Consider the following 18320-nt stretch of genomic DNA (forward strand, 5'->3'; position numbering starts at 1 on the left):
ATATAGCTATTTTTCGGGTCCAGTTCTCTGGGTGGCTGTTTGAAGGGTACATAATTCATTAATAAAGATGAAACTTCATTCACACCTACAAAAATGGTAACTCAGTATGGATACAAGGATGAAAAATTGTTACAGCCACTTGAAGGATACAAATATCACATTTTTTGTGAACAAAATTTTACAAGTGTAACATTCGTGATAAATGTATCAATATGGGTCTATAGAACGAGATTCTTTTTGATACATGTACAATAAACATTATTACTCCCTGAACATCTTACACAGCACATCTAGGAACCAAAATAGGATACGAATATCACAATTTCAATTTAAATAATTTTTTATTTTTTTTAATTTTTTTTAATCAAGTGATATTTGTATCTGAAAAGTGCTTATTTAATGAAATGCCTATTACTTATTGACTATGTTTAATAATATTGGATGAATCGATCTTCAAAAACAACATTCACACATTATTGACATTGATTCGTGAAAAATATTGAATTTAATGTGATATTTGTATCATTTACAGGTCATTTATTGAATGTCAATCATTACAACATTATTTTACAGCCTAAAGCATCTTGAATAGCATTCAAAACATCAAAATAGTCCTCACTGGTTGTCATTATAGCCTACCCTAAGTGATGTGTGATAATCGTACCATATTTCGTATATTTAACCATTCATCGCGGTACATATAACACCCACATGCTTCAGAAAGGTTTGATGGTCACATCTATCACGATAACTCTCTCAAATCATGTAAATTCGATTTTACACAGCCATAAACAAGTTTCCCTGTGATATTCTTATCATAAAGTGTACAAATAACAAATTTAGCTGTTTCATGTTGATGAATGAGTGATTATTGTATCCTTGTTGACCAAACTACAAATTTTTGTGGTAATTGGTTTAAAATTGGCCGAGTAATAACTATCACATGGTTTGGCAGTCAAAATTCGAGCATGTGGCAGTCAAAACGTGAGACAACGTCTTGTTGAAGATGTCCATATCGCACTGCGATGGGATCTGATCTGAATCAGTCCCGTCACCAGATTGATGAACATGAGATATCCTTAGTAGGCGCTAAAGCGTCACGCGATGCGATCCTTATTCCTAAATGATCTGCACGAACTTGATAGGTACTCTGCTTAGCGAAATCACATTGATACGAACAGTTCACTAAAATACCGAAGACACGTTTTACATTTTTGAGTAGCAGGGGAATATTTCAATCATTTGGAAGACGTTGAGACCGACCAATAATCTTAAATTAAGTTACACTATAATATTAGTAATGAAATATTTATAATAAGTAAATGAAAATGTTTATTAACTCCATGACTCTTTAATAAAGTAAAACGTTATCATCCTAGAATGTCATGACCATAATCAATCACGAGTTACAATGTATAATTTAGCTTCGTTGAGTGTTCAATCTTCAAATTTTCAACCGCTATAGAGTCCTCATGTTATAGGAGGGTACCGCTCTAGAGTCCTCATGTTATGGGATCTATAAGAGAGGGCCGCTCTCCAGTCCTACTTCCGACCTTCACCGACCTACAGTCAACCGCTCAACAGTCCACCGCTCTACAGTCCTCATTTTAGGATCGTACCGCTCTAAAGTCCTCATGTTGTGAGATCTATAAGGGCGGCCGCTCTAGAGTCCTACCCTGGCGATTTGACACCGCTCTACAGTCCTACTTCCGACCTTCACCGACCTACAGTCCTACGCTCAACAGTCCTCCGCTCAATAGTCCTACAGCCTTGTAGGGGTATGTTGGAGCGAGCAAGATGTCTGACTATTTGATATGTAGGGGTATGTTAGAGCGAGCAAGATGTCTGACTAGTTGACATGTAGAGGTATGTTAGAGCGAGCAAGATGTCTGACTAGTTGACATGTAGAGGTATGTTAGAGCGAGCAAGATGTCTGACTATTTGATATGTAGGGGTATGTTAGAGCGAGCAAGATGTCTGACTAGTTGACTTGTAGGGGTATGTTAGAGCGAGCAAGATGTCTGACTAGTTGACATGTAGGGGTATGTTAGAGCGAGCAAGATGTCTGACTAGTTGACATGTAGGGGTATGTTAGAGCGAGCAAGATGTCTGACTAGTTGACATGTAGGGGTATGTTAGAGCGAGCAAGATGTCTGACTAGTTGACATGTAGGGGTATGTTAGAGCGAGCAAGATGTCTGACTAGTTGACATGTAGGGGTATGTTAGAGCGAGCAAGATGTCTGACTAGTTGACATGTAGGGGTATGTTAGAGCGAGCAAGATGTCTGACTATTTGATATGTAGGGGTATGTTAGAGCGAGCAAGATGTCTGACTAGTTGACATGTAGAGGTATGTTAGAGCGAGCAAGATGTCTGACTAGTTGACATGTAGAGGTATGTTAGAGCGAGCAAGATGTCTGACTATTTGATATGTAGGGGTATGTTAGAGCGAGCAAGATGTCTGACTAGTTGACATGTAGAGGTATGTTAGAGCGAGCAAGATGTCTGACTATTTGATATGTAGGGGTATGTTGGAGCGAGCAAGATGTCTGACTAGTTGACTTGTAGGGGTATGTTGGAGCGAGCAAGATGTCTGACTAGTTGACATGTAGGGGTATGTTGGAGCGAGCAAGATGTCTGACTAGTTGACATGTAGAGGTATGTTAGAGCGAGCAAGATGTCTGACTAGTTGACATGTAGGGGTATGTTGGAGCGAGCAAGATGTCTGACTAGTTGACATGTAGAGGTATGTTAGAGCGAGCAAGATGTCTGACTAGTTGACATGTAGGGGTATGTTAGAGCGAGCAAGATGTCTGACTAGTTGACATGTAGGGGTATGTTGGAGCGAGCAAGATGTCTGACTAGTTGACATGTAGGGGTATGTTGGAGCGAGCAAGATGTCTGACTAGTTGACATGTAGAGGTATGTTAGAACGAGCAAGATGTCTGACTAGTTGACATGTAGGGGTATGTTAGAACGAGCAAGATGTCTGACTAGTTGACATGTAGGGGTATGTTAGAGCGAGCAAGATGTCTGACTAGTTGACATGTAGGGGTATGTTAGAGCGAGCAAGATGTCTGACTAGTTGACTTGTAGGGGTATGTTAGAACGAGCAAGATGTCTGACTAGTTGACATGTAGGGGTATGTTAGAGCGAGCAAGATGTCTGACTAGTTGACATGTAGGGGTATGTTAGAGCGAGCAAGATGTCTGACTAGTTGACATGTAGGGGTATGTTAGAGCGAGCAAGATGTCTGACTAGTTGACATGTAGGGGTATGTTAGAGCGAGCAAGATGTCTGACTAGTTGATATGTAGGGGTATGTTAGAGCGAGCAAGATGTCTGACTAGTTGACATGTAGGGGTATGTTGGAGCGAGCAAGATGTCTGACTAGTCGACATGTAGGGGTATATTAGATTGGGTTCGGGACTCTACAGCGTAAGATTCTACGGTGGCGTATAAAACAGGACTCTACGGCGGCTTTTTCTTATATTCGATTTGTTTCTGTAGCAGTTGGAAGATGTGGAGGAATCGGAATTGAATGATGAGATTCTCCAGCGGTGCCCGTTATTTAAATGCTGCTACTGTCAACGAAGTTTAGTTCAATCTTCATTAGTCAGACCGCTCATTGGAGGATCGAGTTGAGCATAGACTTCTTGTTCAAAACTTAAATTTAGAACTCGGTTCACCATCAAAACTTAAATTTAGAACTCGGTTCACCATCAAAATGATTCACCATTATGCACTATTTTTCATCATTTTAATTTTTAATTTCAAAATATCAAATTAAAATATTAAATGTGTTTTCTCGTACTATACGACAATACCAAGTGCTAAGTTTTGACATGTTCATTAACAGTTACCATTTTCTCAAAATCTATTGTTTTCAAAACTGAAACTAGAAGCCAAATATAATCATCGGAAAAAAGGTGAAAATTGGTGAAATTGTACAATTTGGATACTCAATTCACTTTAAAAATCATTCACCATTTTAGGGAGGCCGACGGCCAGGCCCCCTCATTACTAGGGGGCCCAGGGAGATCAGATCATATCACTAATTAGTGACGTATAATTAGTGATGTGATCCATCAGTAGGATATAACTGACCTAGAAATGGGCTAGATACAGGGTAGAGTTCACATGTACATCATAGCAGCGCCTGGCGGTGCTGCAAGCACACTCCTCCTACGAAGTGTCCCTGTCTGTGTTATCCTACCCTGTCAGACAACACCCTTACATTAAGTCAGAAAACGCACACCCACGAAGCAGACCTCGCAGCTTCGAAGCGAAGAGAAGTCCTCATCTCCGAAGCCCTGGTAGAGACCTCTCCTGCAGTGAACCAGACTCTTCTTGAGGAAGTATTCTATGAAATAACGTACTATATACAGACAAACTTTCCTAAGCTAATGTCTATAGTTAATTATTTCGAGAAGACTTACCTTGGGTCAGTCATTGTGGACAGTGAGGTGAGGCTGCTCCCTGCATATCCCTTAGGATTCTGGAACCATTTCGCCAGAATCATTCGGGATCCAGAGTTCCCTCGAACCTCGAACATGGTTGAGGGCTTTCACAGAGGATTTAAATCCCGAGTGCATCGCCCAAAGCCATCTGTTCAAGAGTATGTGCGGGCTATCAAAGAGCAGCAAGTCATAACTGACTTTCACATCGACAGGTTGAGTGTTGGCAAGACACCCGCTAAGAGGCGAAGGAATTGCCATACCCAACTCCACGATATCTGTTCTTTCTACTCAACATACTCTAGCAAGATCAAGTATTTGTTTACTGTAGCCTCAATGTTTGGGCACGATCGTAGTTGGTGGATCACATCACTAATTATACGTCACATCACTAATTATACGTTTTTCACATCTCCACGCCGTAGAGTACTCATTTGTAGGGCGCCGCCGTAGTGTCTCACGCCGTAGTGTCTCACGCCGTAGAGTCTCACGCCGTAGTGTCTCACGCCGTAGTGTCTCACGCCGTAGTGTCTCACGCCGTAGTGTCTCACGCCGTAGTGTCTCACGCCGTAGTGTCTCACGCCGTAGTGTCTCACGCCGTAGTGTCTCACGCCGTAGTGTCTCACGCCGTAGTGTCTCACGCCGTAGTGTCTCACGCCGTAGTGTCTCACGCCGTAGTGTCTCACGCCGTAGTGTCTCACGCCGTAGTGTCTCACGCCGTAGTGTCTCACGCCGTAGTGTCTCACGCCGTAGTGTCTCACGCCGTAGTGTCTCACGCCGTAGTGTCTCACGCCGTAGTGTCTCACGCCGTAGTGTCTCACGCCGTAGTGTCTCACGCCGTAGTGTCTCACGCCGTAGTGTCTCACGCCGTAGTGTCTCACGCCGTAGTGTCTCACGCCGTAGTGTCTCACGCCGTAGTGTCTCACGCCGTAGTGTCTCACGCCGTAGAGTCTCACGCCGTAGTGTCTCACGCCGTAGTGTCTCACGCCGTAGTGTCTCACGCCGTAGTGTCTCACGCCGTAGTGTCTCACGCCGCAGTGTCTCACGCCGCAGTGTCTCACGCCGTAGAGTCTCACGCCGCAGTGTCTCACGCCGTAGTGTCTCACGCCGTAGTGTCTCACGCCGTAGTGTCTCACGCCGTAGTGTCTCACGCCGTAGTGTCTCACGCCGTAGTGTCTCACGCCGTAGTGTCTCACGCCGTAGTGTCTCACGCCGTAGTGTCTCACGCCGTAGTGTCTCACGCCGTAGTGTCTCACGCCGTAGTGTCTCACGCCGTAGAGTCTGGACCCGATTAGAGTGGTTAGTAGAGATGCTTCACTAGCTGATAGATAGAACAACTCTGACCACGTGACTTGACATTACAATACATTTAACAGAACACGGCAAACTCTGCTACAAGCAAAACCGTCAAACGTCCGCCCAACAGCGCCAAAAAGCCACCCAGACCGGGTGGGCGCGGATTTTCGCCCCGTGGACAAGTTCCGCTGACACCATCTCCAACGACAGAGACGGACAAGACTTTGACACGAGACTTCGTGGTTCGCGGTGACAAGAAACATAAGGACAAACACAAGAAAAAGAAACGCAGTAGAACTAGTATTAAGGTTTACTTTTCTTTGATTGACCTTGTATTTTATATAATAGGAAACATCTTGCCCAATATCTTTAGTCTCGAATTAAATCTAGATTTTATCAATTTAAAAACTCGACTTTCAGATTTCACCCGAACCGAATAACAATCACGGAAGCAATGGTGTCAGGTGAGTTACCATGATTACTACAGCGTGAGTGTGGAACGTACAATTAGAGATAATATTATGTAATTTGTATATTAATTATATATAATTAATCATATATATATACATGATTTTTAGTGCAGGCAACATACAATTTAGTGCAGTTAGGAGTCGGTCATGCATGTAGAAGTTGAAGGTTATGGCAGGATTAATTCTAATTACAGTCCCTTAATCGCATCGTTTAATACTCCATTTATAAAACAAAATACGAGGCCTACTGTATATTATTACATCTTATTACATTGTACAATTGATACAGAAAACGACAAATTACATCGACAATCTACCCAACTACCGACTTCTGACAGACTATGACTGATCCACAGTCCGTGCGCCCCTCGCATTAGTCAATCTTTTCTGTTATTTATTATCAAATTCTTTAAGAGAACTAGTTGCAGAGCCTGTTGATATTGAGCAGACGATAATCTGTAGTTTTTAAGTAGCAAATAGGCCCAACCGTCACGATCTTGTCTTGCACACAGAACTGAAAGTTCTTGCAAACGGATCTGACCAGCCTACTGTCTACACCCATCAGATTATATATTAATATCAATTGTTCTTTTTTCAGTTTTTGTTTCATTTATTTAATCTGTTTTCAACTCTTACTTTATTCTGTCACTGAAAGTGGAGCGAAGTAATCAAAGGCAACACGGCTCACAGCCCAATTGCGACAAATGTTATGTTCGTATCCCTAAAAGTTCTCCTGACCTAATTTGTGACCTATGTGCTGAACGTAAACATTTAAAATGCCAGAAACTATCAAAAAACGATGCCCGGCACATTATAAATTCTGGGAACCCATGGTTCTGCTATGAATGCATAAGCTCAATTCTCCCAATCAATGCCTCTGATGTCCCGACGAATAAAAGAAGTAGTGTTAACAAGACTAATTTTAAAACAAAGTGCATGGCCTGTAACGGGTTTTGTTATTCTAGATTAAACATTAGGTTTTGTCCATGGTGCGATGAGTACATTCATAAAAAGTGTTTTAGAGATAATTTAGGCTGCATAAAGTGCTGTGAGTCGTTAATCCCAGGTTATTATGTGACATCTTATGATCTTTTTATGGACTGTAGCAGCCGAATCACTGCTCTTTTCAATCCATACGACCGCTCACATGGTTTAGATTTGATTGGTAACGCTTTAGATCAGGATAACGATGAAAGTTACCAATACTGGAACGAAATCAGCGATATATTAACCAATTGTAAGTATCAGCAGCCATCGAACATTAAAAGTTCCTCCCGTGATGAACTGAAAGTGTTTTCTCTTAATGTGCGATCATTAGTAAAGAACATCACATACTTCCGTGAAGAAATCGACAGTTATACTAAGTATGACGTTTTGTGTCTTAACGAAACCAATTTGAAGTTAGATAAATTACCAAACGGAATCTCCGACATTAAAATTGAAGGGCCCATATCCAAAAACCCGCATTCTCGCATTCTAAGAATGTAGGAAATTTTTAAAAGTAGGAAATTTTTGACAAAAAGTAGGAAATTCGAGAGCCAACTCTGAGAATTTTCGATAATATTTCAGTAGGAATTTAAATGAAAGAGCAGACTAAAAGTTGCTGGACCGTTATTTAAATGTCCTCAGTCAGGGATCCACTGATCCAGTCTATCAAATTTCGTTTCACAGACCAAAGTTTGTTGCTATTAGCTACAAAATCTGTGCATCAAGTAACCACTAACCAGATGCTAATTATTGGGGCATTTTCGCGTACACGACATAAATAGTTGTCATTATTACTTTATTAACATTTTACTATCTACTTATCTAGTCTATGAAACCGGATATGTCTACAGTGTCACCCGATATCTGTATTGGCAAGCAGTAGCATATACACATCACGTCTTCAATGTGTGTATCACACTGCACACACCCAGCCCAAATTCGTGTGGCATGAGAAAATATCAGAAAAACAGGGCGTTTTAACTAATCTGTACGATGATGCTAGAATGGGCGTGAGAATTGGACTTTTTCTAGTTTTTTAATTAGTCACTCTGCCTGCTTGCTTTTGTTGCTTACACTGGGTTGTTGAACTTCCTATTAATCATGAATCGTCCAAAGTTCAAGTCTAAATCCGAGGTCCAATGCGGTATATGCAAAGAAGTTTGTACTCGAGCCGATAATCTAAAAGTTCATTTTAAGAGGTGTCACCCAGGGCATCAGCCCTATGAATTCATACCGAATCAACCTAAGTTGAGGTAGCTATCACATTAAGACATTAATCGGGTGGAAATCATTTTTGCATGAATTATCTTTACATGCTCCTGATCCTAGTTAGGTATCACTCTAAACATGCATAATGCATAAGAATTCTTTGTTGCGTTTCCTATCTTCTTTAAATAGTAAATACTAATAGTCATTATTATATTTTTGGAAAATTTAAATTCCTTGTTTCTTGAATATTTGGTCTCATACTTGCTTCCTTCTCCAAATTCCCTTAACCCTGTATTAGTTTATAGCTTGAAAGCAGAAAGTGATGGTAGTGATGGTAGTGATGGTAGTAGATGAGAAAACATTTTTGCCAAAATTATAAACTCTTGATAATTCATGCTGTCTCCTATTTCGTGCTTTAGTTAAGCCAAGTGTTTAGGGATTCTAGAATCCAGACAATTTATCCCAATAAAAATTGAAGTCAGAAAATAGTATGCTAAAATCGTTCTCCATTGTCAGATTCGTTCCAGGAGGCCAAATCTAGTTTAAATTTCCAAAATTTTCGGGGGCTTCGCCCCCAAAAGTAACCTAGGATTATCTATTAAAAAGCATTCCGGGCCCTAAAAAAGTAAAATTGAGAATCTGGAATCCGCCATGAAAAATCTTTGAACCGCGCGAATACAAAGACTTTTTATGCGAGCGAAGCGAGCGGGCCACAGAAAACGAAAAAATTGAGAATGTAGGAAATTAAAAAGTTTTTGGATATGGGTTGAAGGGTTTCACGAGCCTATTGTTCAGGAACCATTACGCAAATCAGGAAAAGGTGGTGGCCTTGTAATTTACATTAATAAGAGGGTTTGTGATCCCGAAAATATAGAAAATCTTAAGGCAACCACAGATCCCGAAGACACGTGCGCGGAATTTCAATTAGTTAAGGTGCATAATTGCAAAGGCACAAACCAAACAAAAGTATTGATAAACTTTTACAGGTCCCCATCTAAAGGTACTCAGAACTTCTTAAATTCTTTGGAAAAGGTGCTACGAGGTCTAGACAGACATTCTCGCAAGCATATCATGTTTTTTGGGGACGCGAACATTGATCTTATAAAATTCAAAACTGATATTTCTGGACAGAACCTCATAGACCTCCTTGCCAAGTATGGATTTGTTCAGACGGTTTCAAGGCCGACACGAGTCACCGATCATAGTGCTACCTTAATTGATCATGTCTACACAAATAATATAAGTCACACAATAAGCAGTAACGTTGTAACGGTGGATTTATCGGATCATCTTGCTATCGTTACCACTTTTAAACTAAGTAACTCTTCGCAACAACATCTCAGGCTACCCACTAACACACAACCTAAACTTAGTTATGAAACACGTGTCATAAATGAGGCCAACAATGCTGCTTTTAGGGAACTCATCGATGGGGAAACGTGGGAAGAGATATTAAATACAGACGACGCTAGTCTGCAATACGGAAAACTTGCAGATATATACACCAAGCACTATAACACTGCCTATCCACTAAAAATCAATCATATTCGCCGTGAGCATGAGCGTTCTAATACTAAACCCTGGATATTACCCTGGCTTGAAGAAGCATGTGCGCGGAAACAAGAAAGTTATCATAGTAAAGTACTTGAACCTACAATGAATAATATAGAGGCCTATAAAAAGCTAAAACTTTTCTGTAAAAAACATGTCAACATTGCCAAACAACGATACTATAAAAAACAATTCGAAAAATACCAGGACTGCTCCAAAAAACAATGGCAAATAATCAACGGTTTACTTGGTAGAAGCAGGAAAACTGAGCAGTTAAGACTTAAAGGTTCGGACGGGTCGATTTTGAGTTCTGAAGATACCGTGGCTGAAAGGTTTAATGACTATTTCTCGAACATTGCTACGAACATCAAAACTCAGATAAGTGCCCGTCAGACCTTTGACCCTGGGGGGTTCCAGGAATATCTGCCCACATCCTGTTCTCAATCAATCTATCTACAGCCTGCCGAAACGATCGAAATTCAAAGAATTATTATTGGTTTGAAGAACAAAGCGACCCTTGACACAAAAATTGAACCACTAAAAGTAGCCAGTTCCAGCGATAGTTTCCTTGCTATATTAGCAAAAGTTATCAACGAATCCTTAAGTACAGGCATATTTCCACAGGCCCTTAAAATTGCCAAAGTAACTCCCATCCATAAAGGAGGCTCTAAACTTGACGTTGAAAATTATAGACCCATCTCTCTCTTAGGTTCCTTCTCAAAAATCTACGAAAAACTGATGCACCGACGTGTCTTAGAATTTCTCAACAAAAATAGTTCTTTATTCGAAAATCAGTATGGTTTCCGTCCAGGAAGGTCCTGTGAACATGCTCTTCTTAATGCACAAAGTACAATTTTACACTCTCTTAGCAAAAACCAAATTTCACTACTGCTATTATTAGATTACAGTAAAGCGTTTGACGTCCTGGATCATGCTACACTGCTAAATAAATTACAGCACTACGGCATCCGGGGAATAGCTCTAAAGTGGTTTGAGTCATACCTAAGTGATAGAAGCCAATATGTAGCAATAAACAATTCACATTCGTCCCACAAGCCTATTGTGCATGGTGTTCCACAAGGGAGCATATTAGGTCCCTTACTTTTCGTCATATACATCAACGATCTTCCCGGTATTTCTAACATGATGGTAAAATTCATACTTTATGCAGACGATGCAAATATCATTATTAACGGTTCCAATGTCCAAGAACTAATGCTAAGGGTCAACCAATTAACGGAAACATTATCACGGTGGGTTAATAGCAACGGATTAGCACTAAATCTAAAAAAGACGTGTTATATGATTTTCTCGAAAAAGCGTATAGAACCATCATTGATTAAAGTACAAATAGAAAATACAGTATTAGAACGTAAAACTGAAGCCCGGTTTCTTGGTGTAATTGTAGATGAAAAGCTTAACTGGAGTAGCCACATAAAAGCACTGAGGAGCAAGATGTCAAGATTTATTGGGGTGATGTACAGGATAAAACATAAATTGCCAATGAAGGCCCGTTTACAGATTTTCCAAAGTTTTGTTCAGTCCCATTTAAACTTCTGCTCACTTGTCTGGGGATTTGCTTCAAAATCTCTTATAGAATCTCTTTTTGCTAAACAAAAACAAGGTATGAGGGCAGTTATGGCCGGAAATGTGAACTACTACTACAAGGACGGAAAACTGCCAGAGCACACAAAACTAGCATTTAAAGAACACGAGGTCTTAACCGTTCAAGGGGTTATCGTTAAAAACGCACTTATTTTACTGCACAAAGTTCGAAATATGTCTAGTTTGTTACCTAAATCGATTTCAGAACTTTTCCCTCCTAACACACCCAAACAAGGAACGACACACGAACAAAACTTAGACTGGTTATCAATTTACTCACAGACTGACCTGAGATCTAGCATCTTTTATAAAGGCCCAATGCTCGCTATTTCAGAGCATAACACTCGCATTACATGCCCATCCAGTATATTTTCTATCAACATATATAAGAATTCGTCAAAAAAAGTACTACTAGACTTGCAAAGTGCTGGCTGCAACGACGAATGGCCACCATTTTTACTCCACAACCTACCTGGATTACGTAAATCACAAAGAACATAGTCAATAATCACTCAAAACCAAACTCATACAGCTCAAATTAAACAATCTGAATCAGGACAACATTTCAAACCACCTGCCATTCTAACAGCACATTCCTTATTTCACTGCCACATAGCGCATAATATCTACACTGATAACACACCTAATTGCGGTGAGGCAGCGTCATAAAGTTACTAATATCAAATATGTTTGCAGATCAGGGCCAGTCGACTCGACCAATAAAATTTTAATTGAATAGTTTTAATAGATAACATCACAATTATAATCTGCGTGCCCCTCGGGGATGAATATTTAACTTATTTCAATTATATATTACTTTTGAGTAAACATTGGCTGGTACTACGGACCAGTCCCCCAATCAATCAGGATGACCGAAAGCTGCATCATCTCAAACTTATATTGGCAAAATAGTAGCAATTTTTTAGCGTTTTGCTCGTGCTAAGGGCCTAGAAGAAATTTGGCAATAGAGATCATTTTCAAACACAGTTTCAAGACCGATTTAAATAATGTGATTTTACGCATATTAGGGCCTGCCTGGGGTTGTTTGAAAAAGGAACGAAAAATCCACTTTGTAGTCTTTCGGAAAAATTTCAGCAAACTTGCTTTTAGGATGAAAATCTGTGAAATGATCCAGCAAGGTGATCCAGCAAGATTTTGTTGTGCCAATTTAGTTAATTAATAGGAACAATCTGTGCGAGTTTGGGCGAATTTCCCGCACTATATAATGACAAGCACTTTATGATGACAAGCACTTTATAATGACATGTCACTACTATGTATATGGTAACATTTTATTTGTGGTACAGTTTTGTAGAAAGTCCTTCTGGGGTTATGTTGATATATGAGGAGGTGTTCTAGCAAAATTGTAAACGAAATTGTAAAAATGTCGCTTTATGTCGCGCGAGGTTTATTTCTCAGAATTGTAAAAATGTCGCTATTATTTGGATCCATAAATAACGAAAAGTTACGTGCGTGCGCGTATTTTTATGAACTGTAAATTGTTACATATTGTAAATCTTCTGAGCCTTTCGTAGCTCGGCGGTTAAGTCGCCGTTTCCATGAAGCATACCCCGGATCGAGCCTCGGCGGAGGTCATTTTTTTGGCATTTATTAATTGCTTTACTACAATTATCAGCAGAGCACCTTAGTAATACACTTCATCAGATAAATTATACTGTTCGAACTTCAGCTAGGGAAGGATTGCCTTCAAGGATTTGTCCGGAGAAGGCCTCGTTCACACTGGAACATGTCAAATGGTAAACGGAGTTATCTGGTAATGTTTGTTTTGTTTATGGCTAGAATTTAGAATGGAATCAATGTGATGAGGATCCAGAGTTAATTACCTGCTAGGATTAATAAGTCACTTTCTACAGTTGAAGAGGTCACTTTTTCAAACTTTAAATGAAGAAATTGGCTCGGAAGTCGGAACTTCATTCCTTATAGATTCATCACTTTCAGTTAATAACGACAGTGTACCATGAAACCAGTTAAATAACTGTATAGAAAGACCAATCCACCGGAAATAAATGAACCAGATTTCACAGAACTATATACCGACTCAATAAAATTAAAACCATTTGATAAGGTTTGAGTCGAACTTTTTTGTGTCTGCTAAAATATATACAAGGAATACAAGGAATAAAGGAATATAAATTTCAAATCTCAAGTTATATTGCAACAGCAACTGACTAGCATCGATAGCCTGAACCCAGACACACAGGATATCAGGAAAACTCTGGAATCACTCCATGGGACGACGTACCTGCACTGGATTCCCGGCCACTCCAACATTGCTGGGAACGAATACGCTGACCAAGCAGCAAAGGAAGCAGCACAACTCCCGGACCTGGGCCAAGGACAGTCTACAATCTCATACGGAGTAGCCAGAGCAGTAGCGAAGGCTCACATCAAGGATAGCGACCCCCAACACCACCTGGTCTCCCAGACTTACAAGGGATACAACAGAAAAAGAGCGGACAGTAAAATAGAGAGCAGGAAAGACGGAGCGCTGCTAGCACAATACAACTCAGAGCAGGCCATTGCCTTCACCTGTCCCACTACAAAAATAGGATTGACTCTACAAAGAGTGCAACTTGCCCCCGTTGCGGAGAAGAAGAAGAAACAGTACCACACTGGATTCGGTGCCCTGCAACGATCAGGACGAGAGAAGAAATCTTCGGAAAATCTGACTTAAACTTAGACATACTAACCACCAACCCGATAGAAATCCTGGCGTTTGCTAAGAAGAGGGAGCAGGACTATTGAGCGGAGGACTGTTAAGCGTAGGACTGTAGGTCGGTGAAGGTCGGAAGTAGGACTTTAGAGCGGTGTCAAATCGCCAGGGTAGGACTCTAGAGCGGCCGCCCTTATAGATCTCACAACATGAGGACTTTAGAGCGGTACGATCCTAAAATGAGGACTGTAGAGCGGTGGACTGTTGAGCGGTGGACTGTAGGCCGGTGAAGGTCGGAAGTAGGACTGTAGAGCGGCCCTCCCTTATAGATCCCATAACATGAGGACTCTAGAGCGGTACCCTCCTATAACATGAGGACTCTATAGCGGTTGAAAATTTGAAGATTGAACACTCAACGAAGCTAAGTTATACATTGTAACTCGTGATTGATTATGGTCATGACATTCTAGGATGATAACTTTATTAAAGAGTCATGGAGTTAATGAACATTTTCATTATAAATATTATAGTGTATCTTTATTTAAGATTATTGGTCGGTCTCAACGTCTTCCAAAAAATTTGAATATTAAATAAAATTATGTTTTTTAAACTCGTAATCAATAACACATGTGATATTAGGAGAAGGTTTGTTTGCGTAGCCAGGATGACGACCCGTTTCTCCGTGCCCTCGTTGTCGTACACGAGCATTGATTCTCCGTTGAGGGATTCGATGGCAGAGGGATCCAGTTGGAGGTCGGCCAAGGTTCCAGGAGCTGTAACACTCTGCATATTGTAGGTAGTTGTAGAAGAGGAGTAGGAATCGAATTTGATATACGAAAACTGGATACTCCGTGATATTTATACCATACCTTCGAAATCCTAACAAGATATCGCACTGCGATGGGATCTGATCTGAATCAGTCCCGTCACCAGATTGATGAACATGAGATATCCTTAGTAGGCGCTAAAGCGTCACGCGATACGATCCTCATTCCTAAATGATCTGCACGAACTTGATCGGTACTCTGCTTAGCGAAATCACATTGATACGAACAGTTCACTAAAATACCGAAGACACGTTTTACATTTTTGAGTAGCAGGGGAATATTTCAATCATTTGGAAGACGTTGAGACCGACCAATAATCTTAAATTAAGTTACACTATAATATTAGTAATGAAATATTTATAATAAGTAAATGAAAATGTTCATTAACTCCATGACTCTTTAATAAAGTTATCATCCTAGAATGTCATGACCATAATCAATCACGAGTTACAATGTATAACTTAGCTTCGTTGAGTGTTCAATCTTCAAATTTTCAACCGCTATAGAGTCCTCATGTTATAGGAGGGTACCGCTCTAGAGTCCTCATGTTATGGGATCTATAAGGGAGGGCCGCTCTACAGTCCTACTTCTGACCTTCACCGGCCTACAGTCCACCGCTCAACAGTCCACCGCTCTACAGTCCTCATTTTAGGATCGTACCGCTCTAAAGTCCTCATGTTGTGAGATCTATAAGGGCGGCCGCTCTAGAGTCCTACCCTGGCGATTTGACACCGCTCTACAGTCCCACTTCCGACCTTCACCGACCTACAGTCCTACGCTCAACAGTCCTCCGCTCATTAGTCCTACAGCCCTAAGAAGACCTTGCTTGAGGGACCCTTAGACGCCTAGCCCATCACCACCACCACCACAGCAACTGTCAAGATAATAAAAATAATAATAAAATAACTCGCCCCTGTCCATAATAATAATCGACATCTTGATTGACTTCACTACTCCAGACAGTATTGATTATCTATGTAAACTCGCGCACGCACCTACCTTTTTGCAATATTTAGAATCAAATTTGTCCGCATAATCATAGTTTTGAAAAGCGACATTTTTACAGTTTTGAGAAGAAAACATCTACTGTGATATATAGTAATATAGTACTTTACGTAGCACGCAGTGAAAATTTAGATATCATATTCTTGGATTATCTTTGCGCGCGCGTCACTCACTGAAGGTCCGTATATAATATTATGGCCGATTTCGCATATTTAACTGACTGACTGACTAAGACCGGCAGCCGGCCTTGTCGCACTAGAGTACTTGTCGGACTAGAGTTACCGCCGGACTAGAGTTACCGCCGGTAACTCTAGTCCGACAAGTACTCGAACTACTCCGACAAGTACTCACTACGATGCAGGTAGCGTACTCTAGTGCGACACAATATCCTGTCTTATTTCTTTATTTCCAAGTTTAGGTCAGATCCTCTTTCGCACTAAAGTGCCCATCTTGTGGACCCGATTCGTCGGTTCACGTCATGTATTTCGATGTGATCCACTGATTATAATTCCTTCGGTTCAGTTCAAGCCACGTATGCAGTATGTGATCCACTGAGTCACTCATAATATGATCCTAATTCCTATCATACGCATCGTATGAAGATATATCTCCGATTGGGATAACAAGTTCATATGCTTGGGCCATATATAAGGTCACGATGATTCTACCAAAGCATCGAACAACATCAACATGTCTTCTACAATCATCTTCATTCCTGGACGCACTACTGGTTCAAGAAACGTTATCCACGACGGATACCGCTACTGCCTGGATAAGAAGCGCGACGACAAGACCTACTGGCGATCCACTGATAAGACCTGCTCCGGACGCCTCAATCTGATGAACGACACTACCTTGACCAGTACGAAGACCCCTTCCCACCCTCCTACTCCTGCAAACTGAAAACTCTGTCTACACAGCAAACATGAAACGGGAAGCTTCCCCGGAAAGACACAGGCTTATTATGAAGCCCTCTTGGATAAGCTCCTTGCATTTGGAGTCGAACCTCAATCTGTCATTAAAACTCAAAAACATTGTATTGCAATGCATTGTCGCACTACAGTACGGGAAGCGTACTGTATGTGACAGTGTCGATCTTGAAGGTTTCGCACTAGGGTATGTTTCGCACTAGGGTATGTTTCGCACTAGGGTATGTTTCGCACTAGGGTATGTTTCGCACTAGGGTATGTTTCGCACTAGGGTACGTGTCCCACTACAGTACGGGAACCACTGGGGCTCCCAAAAAGTACTTGATTGAAAGCCAGTTCATCATTATGTCTCGCTACCTATATGCCCGGCTAGTTTCATTCTCCTTCGAGCAATCATCACACTTCATGATGCAGCTGCCAAGATACACGAAATCACTGACCCTAAGTTCGATTTATGTGCCACTATCTGCCTTGATCTGATCAGTCCCTCCTGGAAGGTTCACGCTTGATGCGGTACACCCTGTACTGTTTTGATCTACCAAATTTGGTGCGCATGCCCAAATATGGGCATATGGTTTTTGGCTCATAACTCAGTCATTTTTGTCCAATCTTGATGAAATTTCATATACGAGTCCAGGAGACCACTAGTTACAAGTAGAGCACCTAAAATCTGGGTTTTGGGCATGTTCAGGGTATTTGGCTAAATTGGGCCTAATTTGGACCAAATATGGGCGTGGCTGCCCCGCGGGCACCGTTTGGGGGTTGGGGTCGGGGACCCCCTCAAAAGTTCGGTCACTGGTCCTAGTTTGTTGCCCCCCCCCCTCCCCCCCTTAATGACCAGTCGGACTGTAACGCTTCTATAACTTGCAGTCAGTGGTTAGATGAAGTTGATGCGCCGGTGTTGGAAAGATCTAGAACAATGGCCTCAGCTCCTCGTGCTAGAATTCAAGTTTCTGAGAACAAGATGAAAAAAGCTCAGTTAGTTGAAAAACATTTCTTTCTAGTTTCGCTTCTCATCTTCAATTCTATGAATTTGTTGCCGAAGTAAATTTGCCTAAATCCTTATATCAGTAGTATACAGTAGTACTATAACTAAATCTTGATGTTTAATTTCAGGGAAGATCTGATAGGGTCCCATCAGATTCACATTTCTCAAGTCACCAACCTCTGTACTATTGAGGCAGAGCTTCTCCAGCATTACTCCGATGGTCATTTGGTGAGTTCATATACAGTATATAATACAGTATATAGTATTATCTTATACAGTATACAGTATATAGTATTATCTTTTAAATAGTTTTACAACTGCGG

General features: G+C 40.9%; 1 protein-coding gene across 3 annotated transcripts in view; it reads left to right on the top strand.

Annotated features, from left to right (window-relative positions):
- LOC134811487 (kinesin-like protein KIF2A) overlaps positions 1-18320 on the top strand; it is a 53427-nt gene that overhangs the window by 33871 nt on the left and 1236 nt on the right. For 2 of the 3 annotated variants that reach the window (XR_010159817.1, XM_063818332.1), the window contains exons 12-14: positions 6173-6216; positions 17880-17987; positions 18126-18225. Coding sequence is in view for 2 of the 3 variants with exons in the window: in XM_063818332.1 (XP_063674402.1) it covers positions 6173-6216; positions 17880-17987; positions 18126-18225 (252 nt within the window). In the remaining variant the exon portion in view is untranslated. Of the gene's footprint in view, positions 1-5832; positions 6061-6172; positions 6217-17879; positions 17988-18125; positions 18226-18320 lie in introns of all 3 variants that reach the window. The other variant, XM_063818331.1, reaches the window with a different exon arrangement.

This window comes from Bolinopsis microptera, chromosome 2 (genome assembly GCF_026151205.1).
Source record: "Bolinopsis microptera isolate Bmic1 chromosome 2, MBARI_Bmic_1.0, whole genome shotgun sequence".
Classification (NCBI taxonomy): Eukaryota; Metazoa; Ctenophora; class Tentaculata; order Lobata; family Bolinopsidae; genus Bolinopsis; species Bolinopsis microptera.